This window comes from Quercus suber, unplaced genomic scaffold, assembly GCF_002906115.3.
Source record: "Quercus suber isolate HL8 unplaced genomic scaffold, Cork oak 2.0 scaffold_136, whole genome shotgun sequence".
Lineage (NCBI taxonomy): Eukaryota > Viridiplantae > Streptophyta > Magnoliopsida > Fagales > Fagaceae > Quercus > Quercus suber.
In genome coordinates, this window is record NW_027069598.1 from 147046 (window position 1) to 158493 (window position 11448).

Here is an 11448-nt window from a genome sequence, read left to right on the forward strand (position 1 = left end):
CTTGGTGCAATGCCTTACTGAGAGTTAGTGGGATACTACTCACACCTTTCATATTGCTGAGTGGGAGATGACGGTGACCCCCTACAATTTCTACTGCATGACTGACCTTAGCTTCAAAAGGGCCATCATCAACTTGGATGGCCTGTCAGGCATCGAACTAGGTCTCGACATGTTGGGAAGGAAGTACTTCACTAAAACCATCCGCTACTTCGACTTGGTGTCAGATTACATGCTTCTCCCACAGAAGACTATGGAGGAGTGCGTTCGTACGGCTAGGGCATTCCTTCTACACTTGTTGGGAGCTAACCTCTTCGCCAATGATGGACAAATGCTATCCTTGAGGTGGTTGACCCTCTTTCAAGACTTTGGAGATGCACAGAGGGCCAACTAAGGGTAGGCATGTCTTGCTTATCTTTACTCCACCCTCGACACTCTCAACCAGGGCACCTTGCAGCAGCTTATGGGGCCTTGGAAGCTCCTTAAGGTTAATTCTCTTTCCATTTCTTGTATTTCCATTTGTAGCTTGTTGTCTTGCAAACTGTATCATCTTGCAAACTGTCATCTTACATCTAACTTGTGGCTTGTGCTTCTTTTTGCAACGATGGGTTGTTAGGTGTGGTCTCATAACCCCAGGTACTGATCTAAGTCTAAAGGAGTTCCCTTGAGTGAAGGCCTACCTTACTGGGTTAACTTTGAATGAGGTAAGTTTAAGAGTTCTAGTTTTTCATGCTTCTTCATGCATTTCCTCTAGGATACTCTTCTTCTAACCTTGTATCATTATAGATCAATTGGACTCCTTGGGCTAGCCAGCCCTTTCCTGCTTCTCTAGACTTGGAAGTCACCCCCATTTTTGCTTCGAAGATTACCCGACCCTTTAAAGGAGTAGGCTTGAGGGCATTCTACTTGACAAAGAGGGTGTGGTGTTAACTGGTAGGTAAGGATAACCCACAAATTCCGATGGATCCTCCTGAGTTCATGCTTGCCCCACACTCCATGACTGATGTTGAGTACAATTCATGGAGGAATGGCGTTCCTATGCTGAGTGACTTCTTGAGGGATTGGACTATGAGGAGTTCAATATCACCCGCCTTATGCCTTTTCTTATTGCTCAGGTATATGCTCAATCTCTTCTTCTTCTCTTCTTTTTCCTCTACCTCATTTGTCATGACTTCTAACATGGAAAATTGTAATAGGAGAAGCCTACTACCGGTGAGCTCATTGGCCCTCCACATCTTCCTTGGATGGTCTATGCTTATGGCCTTGATGGCTTTGCTCAGGAATGTGTCGTGCCCTATAATCCTAATGTCATGTTCTATCATTTTCCTCCTAACCCCCGAGTGGTGAGTTCTTATTTCCCTTTGTTCTTTCTCTTTTTGCCATTTCTCTCTTTTTGGTTTGGTCACTAACCCTTCTTTCTTTGAATTGCAGTCCACCATCCAAGAGCATGAGGAGTTTGTATGGTTGGCTGGGAATCTAAAGCTAGAGGTGACCAACTATTTGAAGAACTTGTACGGTTTTGGAGGGGCCTACCCAGGCAGTGGTGGTGATGATGATGATTATGATGATGATGGAGGTGATGAGGAGGATTCGGAGGTGACTCCTAGCTATCAACCAAGGAAGAGGCAGCACCATTGATTACCTGCAATCAAGGCATATAGGCTATACAACATATAGCTTTCTCTTTTTTATTGCTTTTTTTTTTTTTAGCAAACATTTGAATTTAGTTTGGGACAAAAGGTTGTACTTAAGAACATATTTTTACACTTATGCTTCTAATTGGGACTAGCACTTAATTTACAAGATATATGGTTAATTGTATGTTTCTATACAACATTGCTTCTTTGATGCTTGAAATCTTGTGCTTGGAATATGCTCTAAATAACCCTTTAGTTCATAGGAACCCTAGGAATGCCTTGGAGTGAAAAACCATGCTTAAAATAGGGGAGAATGGGCTTCTACCAAGCGTCGTGCGTACATAATGATGGGCCTGCATACACAGCTTTGACTTTGCATACGTAGGGTTGACCTTGCGTACATGGGCCACAAATCAAAGGAAACCATAACTGCCCTAAATAAGTATAAAAGTAATTGTTTGGGTCCCAAAACCGTCACCAACGTTTTTTCATCTCAGAGAGCCCTTTTTTAAGGTCCCCCAATGGCAGAAAACTCTCCACTCAATGTCTCAGCTTGGTCCTGATTTTAAGGATTCCATCACCCTCTATGGTCTTTCTTGTGTCTTTCCATACTATCAAATTAGGATGAATGAGCCTTTTTTTCATGTTGCTACCAACTATTGGGTTCCTTCTCGGCATGTTTTCTGCTTCAATGGAATAGAACTATGCCTCATTATCGAAGAATTTGGTGCCATCATAGGTGAACCGGAGATTGATAATCTCATCTTCCCTACCATGGGTGGGCATCTCCCCTCCTTGTGTTGAGTGTCCCTTCTACTACGACAAATAGGTGGTATGTCTTTGGCAAACTCAACATTAGGTTGGTTTTTGAGTGCTTTTCCAGTCCGGCCCTTCACGTGGGTGAAAGGCCACATTCATACTTTCTTCGTGCCTTTTGCTTATGTGCTCTTGCAAGCTATTTCTTGGTTCAAAAGTCATATTGTGTGGACCTTTGGATGTGCATGGTGGCTTATGAGCTAAAGAAAGGTAACCTGGTGGGCTTCATCTTGGCAAAAACCCTTAATGGTTTGGATGCCTTTCATAAGAAGGAAGCAAGCTTCTTTGCAGGAAGTCCTCTTCTTCTTCAGGTACAATCCCTGACTTCTGCCTAGGTTCTCAACCTAGTGGGATTCCTCTAATTTTTACATAGGTTGCCTTTCGGTTTTCAACTCATCAAGCACCTTATATCGTCTTTCATCATCATTTTTATTTTTTTCTAGCTTATGCTCTCTTTTCTCTTTTTTTCTTTTTCTCGCTCTTTTTCTCATTCTCTTTTCTTTTTTCTCCCTTTTTTTTCCCAGATATGGCTACAAGAGAGGCTTCGGTTGCTTCAGCCTCCCACTATACCCCTTAACACCTACCTCCTTAGGCATCTTAGGGACCACTAGCTTCATTAAAATGACATGAGCTTTGAGGCATACATAGACCTTATGGGTCATATCAAGGAGACCGACATTCAATGGGTCGTGGAGTGGTGGCACATCTCAAGCATGGTCCACAGTTGCTGCAAGGACTGTTGTGTGCCTTTAGTTGGACTTTTTTATTGCTCATACTACACCACTCGTCGTATCTCAAGGCAATTTGGAGAATGTCAAGGAGCTCCAAATGATGAAGGTGCCTTCCACACCGAGGTGTTTACCAATAGGATCCTTGGTAGGATTAGTAAGGCTTGGCCACGCCGTAAGGTGACAAAAGGCATTGCTCCTCCTCAATACATTTATTCCACTGCAAGGTACAAGCAATGGTTAGAGGATGACATGAAGTGGATTCTGAGGGATGAGAAAGCTTACATGAAGACTAGCAAGAAAGCAAAAAGGGCTAAGTGACCACCTTAATATGCCCCACGTTTTACTTTCTGTACTTTTATGATTCTCATGTTTTTGTTTTTGAATTTAATAAATAATTGGAATGTTCCAAATCCCCTATGAAAACAATCTTATCATCTTTTAATTTGAGCAATAAGAGAATCACTTTTTATTATCTTTGCTTATTGTCGTCTCATTTATTTCTTTTTCTTTTTCTTTTCTTTTTCCTTTGTCATGTAACTTCTGCCCATGATGTCCCTTTGAGAATTTTCGTCATGCCTATGTTCATTCCCCTAACTTTTGCCCAGGCTGCCCTTTCGATTTTTCAATCTAGTGGGATTCTCTTACCTTAACTTTTTCCTAGGCCGCCCTTTCGGGTTTTCAACCTAGTAGGACTTTTTTTTTTCTTTAAATGTTGTATTTCTGGAGTCTATCCATGTTAATTGGGTGAAGCATCTCTTTCCCATTCAAATCTATGATCCTTGTAGCACCCCTAGACATGATTTTCTTAATGATAAAAGGCCCAGACCACCTTTGGCTTCATCTTTACTCTTGAGTCAAAAATCACATCTTTAAGCACCTTTAGGACCAAGTCCCCTTCTTTAAGGTTTCTCGATTTTACTTTCTTGTTAAATGCTCTAGCAACCCTTTTTTGGTACCCTTGTGCATGATATTGTGCCCTAGCCTCTTCTCATCTATTAAAGCCAATTGTTCATGTCTTGCCTTAGCCCAATCCTCTTCTCATCTATTAAGGCCAATTGTTCATGTCTCGCCTTAGCCCAATCCTCTTCTAGGACCTTGGTTTCCACCAATACCCTCAAAGATTGAATATCTACCTCAATAGGAAACACCGCCTCACTACCATAAACCAAAGAGTAAGGTGTTGCCCAAGTTGACGTATGGATAGAAGTTCTATAACCCCATAAGGCAAACGGAAGCTTCTTGGCCCAATCTTTGTATGTCACTACCATCTTGGCTAGGAGGTTCTTCACATTCTTATTAGCTGCTTCTACGACCCCATTAGCTTGTGGTCAATATGGTGAAGGCTTGTGATGCTCAATGTTGTACAACTCCATGATCCTCTGAACCTCCAGTTCAAAGTGGGAATCGTTATCAGAAATAATCTCTTGGCATATGATGTTGTTTTCTAAGAACCGAGTCACATTCTTAGCCTTCAATATGGAGTAGGAAGCAGCCTCCACCCACTTGGTGAAATAGTCAATTGCCACCAGAATGTATTCATGCCCATTTGATGCCTTAAGAGTTATCCTTCCAATCACATCTATTCCCCAAACCAAGAATGGCCACGGAGAAGTCATGCTATACAACTCACTAGGTGGTACATGATTCAAGTTGGTGTGTGTCTGACAATCATGGCAACTCTTCACATAGTCCACGTAGTTGGTCTCCATTGTATTCCAATAGTATCCTATCCTTAGGATTTTCTTAGCTAACATTCTCCCATTCATATAAGGACCACAAATCCCTTGATGAACTTCTTCCATTACCCTCTCGGATTCTTCCTTCTTCAAGCAACGAAGATGTATACCATCATAGGACCTTCTATAGAGTTGTCCTCGACATAAGATGTATTATGTTGCCATCATCCTAATGGAACGATGTTCCCTCTTGTCAACACCGCTCGAATATGCCCCTAGTTCTAAGAACTTCGAATATGCCCCTCTTGTTTGAAATATTGTGCTTCAGTAATGAATTCGAAGGCTCTAAAATCAATGATATCCAAACACCAAAATCATATATTAGGGAGTTTAGGGTTCCAAATTCATTCAAATACACGAAACAAAAAACCGCAAATGAAAAGAAAGAAAGAAGACAACGAAGTTTTAAATTTCAAACAAAAAACAAGTTAGATTTCACACCTTGGCAATCTTGAACTTCATGGAAGTAGTCTTGAGCATCGTCTTCGTTGACATCACCTCTAAATTGAAAGAACGAGAGAGAGAACGCAACATCTATTTATTTATTTTTTTTTGTTTTTATACTATATAACTTGTTCTATTGGTAATTGGTAAGCCACTAAAACTTAGTTAGACAGCCAAGATTAAAATCTTTAGAATTAATGGTCCAGATATAGGTGGGTACCATACCCACACAAAAAACAAGTGGGTACCGTGGAATGAACTTTAAATTATAAATCAAATAAATTTATGTTATAATATGTATAATTTATATACTACACATCACGCATCATGTATGTGCATAGTGACTCAATACATGTATGTATTACATGTTTTAATTAATTTGTTTATACGTTGTTTTGTTATGAGATACAATTAACAGTTATTTCTTTAATGGATATAGATGGAAGGTCTTTGTTTTAAAAGGATATGTAATTTGATCAAAAATTTAAAATTGTAAGAGATAAGATCAAAATTACTCTTTAATTTACAGTTTGGTAAAATGCAGATGCTAAACTGGGTGGGCTGGTTAGACAATGAAAGAAACGCGTAAAATGGGTTTTGCTCCGATGATGCAGCCACTTTTGTTATATTTTGATGATAAATTTTACGCCTAAAAGAGCGGCAGAAAATGGCACGCGCTTCTTACAGTAACACGTATTCTTGCGAAGGGTACAGCTGTAATTTTGTGAATAAGAAAGAAAGAAAAGGTCTCCTAAAATAAAGTGTGTGAGTGTATAACAAATAATGAAATTTTATTTTCTAACCGTGTATTTTTATTTTATATAAATATAAATACATGGTAAAGTAGTAATATTCTAGAATTAGAATTAAATGAGAATTGAAGGTCATCTTTTGAGAGAGAGGTTGCTGGAAAACTTGGAAGCGGATCGAGAAGAAGAGGAAGATGATGTAGAAGAAGATGTTTGAGCAGTGAGCACCTTAACATTTATTTATTTGCTTGCTGCTGGGTTTCTTTTCCTCCCAATCACAACATACATAAATACATGCATTATTAATCCTGATTTCCTAGTTCTATTTGATATGATCCGCTAGTGCTAGCTAGTAGAATATATTATTTTGGGTTTAATGAGATGAAGAAGAATTGATTAGGTGAAAGAGTTGTGAGTGGGAGATTTGAGATATGGAGATGGAGATGGAGAAGGAAAGATGGAATGGAAATAATAATAATATGTTAGAATATGAAAAGAAATTAGGTGTAGATGTAGATGTAGATGTAGCAGTAGTAGATCAAAGAGGAGAGTCTCCTTCTCCTGTTGTTGCTGGTTGCATCCAACACCCAGTTTCCAAGATGGACACTTTGGCTGGCATTGCCATCAAGTACGGGGTTGAGGTATTTTTATTTTTAGTTTTATTTTTATGAATTAATCTCTTTATATATAAAATTGATTGATTGATTGATTCTTTTCAAGGTTTCCGACATAAAAAAGATGAATGGTTTGGTTACAGATCTTCAAATGTTTGCTCTCAAATCTCTTCAGATTCGTCTACCGGGAAGGCATCCTCCGTCTCCATGTTTATCCAATGGCCATGGGTACCTTCTTTTCTTTTTCTATTTTGACTTTACAGCAGCTGTGCTCTGTGCTCTGTAATATAATACAAACCCCTTTAAATTTGACTGACAACTCTTTTTATTTGCATTTTCTGAACCAATTATAGCTCAAATTTTCTTTTTCAAATATAATATAATGACATTAAAAATAATAATAATAATAATAATACATGTAATTGATCCGACTTCAAATTCTGTAGAATAGAATGACAAAAAGGAATAAATGTGTCTGATCCTAACTAATCTTTTGAAGATCCATGGTCAACCCCAAAAATTTTGGGACTAAGGCTTCTTTGTTGTTGTTGTTGTACTTGTGAAACCTAAATAATAAAAACCCAAATTATCTGTTTTGTTATTCAATTTCACAAAATGTGTGGTAGAAGCGGGATTTCATCTTCTTCTTTCTCTCTTAAGTATGAAAAAAGCATTTGCAGAGTATCTGTCTGTACTTTTCCGTATTCTGTCAGATGAATTCAATTTCCACGGCAATATTCACATGCATACGATCACTTTTCTTTAGGAAAATTTGGTTCTACGTGAACTCGTTTCAAATAAAATCCTTCAAGTGGTATAGTAGTCTATCACTCAGTTGGCATTTGTTTCTTATGAATACCCATGTCTTTTTTGTCTGGGTAAATTGCAAATTACACTCTTAAAGTTTGAGGATTGTTTGGATTTACACACTAAAGTTTTAAATTTGGATTTTACTCCCTAAAGTTTGAGTGTGTTTGAATTTTAAACCTTGAAGTTTCAGAAATTTGATTTTACCTCCCAAAGTTTGGAGACATTTGGATTTTACATTCTGAAGTTTCACAATTTGAGAGTTTAAAATCTAAACACCTCCAATTTGAGAGTTTAAAATCCAAATACCTCCAAACTTTGGGGTTTAAAATCCAAATTCTGAAATATTAAGATCTAAAATCCAAACACTCCCAAACTTTAGGGGGTAAAATCTAAATTCTGAAACTTTAAGGTGTAAAATTCAAATACTCTCAAACTTTAGGGGTGTAATTTGCAATTTATCCATTTTGTTTTCTTACAATAAGTGGGGCTGACAATATTTGAACCCAACTTCTTCCCTTCAAGACAATTGAGCAATGTCATTTAGTTACAAGGCTCTTGGCCTTGTTTCATATTTGATAATAAATTGTAAACCAAAAGTTTCTCATTCCTTGAAAATTTTCATTTATTCCCACCATTTAAAATATTTTAGGTTCTATTTAATGTCTCTTCTTATTATGCTACTGTTATTGGTCTTTCTATTATCCTATCGTGTGTAAATGCTAATTTTTTTGCAGGCAAAGCAGTTTGAACCACACCCCACCTCGCCGTGTGTGCCGTGAACTGTTTGATTCATTCCAGACCCTGAAAGTAAAGTCTCCCCCGTGGAAGGTCTCTCCAGCCATGAGTTCTTTACAAGGTTACTATGGGCTTAAAACAACAGATCAAAAATCAATAGCTGAAGGTTTTGAAATGGCAGTCTACAGAAAAGGAGGTTCTCATTATTTAGAAGATGGGCCATTTCCCAGTGCCTCACTAATTTCCAACCCATCTTTGAGCCATCATCGAAAATCTAAAAGCTTGGTTACTGCTTTATTGGATGAGAATGGTGTAATAGCAGGCATTGTGCCTGTTGCAGAAGCTAGGGATGGTGACTCTGATAGATGGAGTGAGAAACTAGTCAGAAGGTGTCAGAAATCCAAAGCTGACTTCACTTCCCGCACACCAGAAATGCTGTTGGAGAATAACAGCAACAGTGGTGGGTTTTCTGCAATAACGGGGAAAGGCTTAGCCTTGAGACCTAAAGCAGCAAACCGAACTACTTCAATTAGTGATGCTGAAGCAAGTGGGTTGATTCCTATACCAATTGGTCTGGGGGATTCTATGATGACTGATGGCTTATCTGGGGTTAGGAAGTCATCAAGCACATCAAGTTTGCAGGAACAGGACAACAATAGTGCTTCATCCATCTGGAGTAGTACACGGTGGAGTCTGAAGCCAGATTTGCAGAGCCTTTCAACTTCAACCATTACAAAACCGATCTTTGATGGCTTGCCAAAGCCCAAGCCAATAATAGGTCGAAGAAACAAAGCTGCGCTTGACTAATTCACATAATTTTCACTCAGGCCTTTTGATGGGTAAATAGAGAGACAGAGAGAAGATAGAAAAAGTTAAATAAGCCAGTTAATTAATCACAATGTTGCATCCATTTTCTGTTTGCTGGAGATGTTACACGTCTATTAAGGAGGCTAACATGTAGAGCAAAGAAATGGGCATTAAAGAAGGAACTGTATGTGTTTTTGGTTTGGAAGCATCCCCTTCTTACGTCTTGTGTAAAGATTTTTGCTAGAGGATTATCTATATATAGAATGTATATTAGATTTTAGATATCCTCCAATTGGAGTAAAAAAAATTGTTTATACATGTATTCTTATATTGTTTATTTGTTTCGTCTTGCACTTTCTAAGGTTGACATTGCTACAGTTGCCTTTTTTGTTGTATTTTCTTTCACACAATTGACACTAAATCTGTTATTTCAGGCGTCTGTAAGCGAAATTATATTTTTGTTTTGATTCAGATTTTTCTTCAATGGGCTTGTGAGATCAACAGAGAAGGCTGTAATTTGGCTTGCATATGCTGACTCGAGTAGGAAGCACGTGCCAGCACACGCATATGCTGACTCAAGATCAACAGAGAAGGCTGAAATTTGGCCTGCATTTGCTGACTCGAGGAGGAAGCACATGCCAACACACGCATTACATTGCTTAGGGTTTGTATTGGATATTTGCTTATTTGCATTGACTATATTTTGCTTAAAATATCAGCTGAGTAAGAGGTAGAGCTATTCTCAGTACATAACCAGATTTTGTGCCATTTGGATTGAAACATTCTATTGGTAGGTGCACTCAAACAAGCTGACTTGATTCCATTATTCATAGATTGATTTGAGTTTGGGTTATGCACACTAGGCAACAAGTGAGAAATCTCGGCTAAGGTCTCTGTTAAGCTGACGGAGAAGTATTTAACTTGGATTGTTGAGGTTGTATGGACTGAGGAAGAACTACAAAGTGCAGGAAGGAAAGCGTATTTTAACACGCTCTTAGAAGAAGAAGAAGACCGTAGAAAGGACCATGAAGGACTCTTTTAAGCTGATGGAGACCAACCAGAAGTCAATATTCACTAAATGGAACCTAATTTTTAGTTATAACTAGTCGTTAACCTGTGCTATGAATGGGAACCTATCTATTTGTAAGGTAAATTAAAATAATTTTATAAAATCTTAAATTGATTAAAAAACTACCCCATTGAACGACTTGCTCTTGTATGACTTCAATTTATAATACAATTTGATGAAGAAACCATTGCTTGAACGTGCAATGACTCACAAAAAAATTATCAGACAGTTTCAAATACCGCAAAAGAAAAATTCAAAAATTCAAATATTAAAACTTCTGAAAGGTGAAAAAAATATTAAAGAATTAGATGATTTATTGCATAGAAATTATTGAAACAAAACAAAATATATATGACTAAATAATAGAAAAATATAAGAGAAAGATGGGTTACATTCAAAATAATAATTATATAACTATAACTATAACTATTGAAAGGAATTAAAAAATTCAGAACCTACAAATTATAGATAATATGTGTGTGTGTGTGTGTGACTACACAAATTCAAATGTTAAAACTTCCAAAATACCAAATATATATATAATTAAAGAATAAGTTATTTAAACAATTCAAAAAATATATGACTATTCAAAAGAAAAATATAAGAAAAATAAAAAAGTACATGAACCTATAAAACAATAAGTTTTAAATTTTGATGAGTCTAAACTTTAAACAAACCTTGTCAGTATGTGGCCCACACTAAAAAATGTTGAACAGGAGCCCACGTTGAAATAATGAAAACCATACCTCCTCTTAATATAACATATATAAGCTTTCTGCCCAAGAAATTAACATACTTTCATATCGTGAGTTGAAGCAAAGACATATGCATTAGCAGCAACCTTAAATTTCAATTATTGCAAGCTTTTTTATCTTGTAAAAAATGGCTAAAGAGAATTTGGTGATTCATGTATGAAAATTACTTTTTAAAAAATACATGAAAAACCAAAAAATAATTAAAAAAAAAAAAAAAAACAAAGTAGAGGAGAAGAAAATAATAAAAGAAGCGCACATACCTCTACCTAGCTTAAAATATATATATATTGGGGTTTGCACTGCCTTTATATTGTTTATGATTAAACTCACAAATTTGGAGATAAATTTTCAACGTTTGAGTTTGAGGTTAAGTTGGACTTGTTAGAAAGATAGAGTTTCACTTATTGTTAAGTTTGGACTAAACAAAAATAATTTTGTTTAAAAAAACGATAATATTGAGTTTGAGTTTAAATTAGATTTGTTAGAGAGATAGAGTTTCACTCATTGTTAAGTTTGGCCTAATCAAAAATAATTTTATTTTTAAAAAA

The 11448-nt window shown here is 37.0% G+C and overlaps 1 protein-coding gene across 1 annotated transcript; it reads left to right on the plus strand.

Annotated features, from left to right (window-relative positions):
- Nucleotides 1–6158: 6158 nt before the first annotated feature.
- LOC112034551 (uncharacterized) lies at nt 6159–9425 on the plus strand. Its single transcript, XM_024067364.2, has 3 exons — nt 6159–6751; nt 6831–6952; nt 8269–9425. Exons 1-3 carry the CDS (start codon nt 6542–6544, stop codon nt 9074–9076), a joined length of 1140 nt encoding a protein of 379 aa, XP_023923132.1. The 5' UTR covers nt 6159–6541; the 3' UTR covers nt 9077–9425.
- The last annotated feature ends 2023 nt before the right edge of the window (nt 9426–11448 follow it).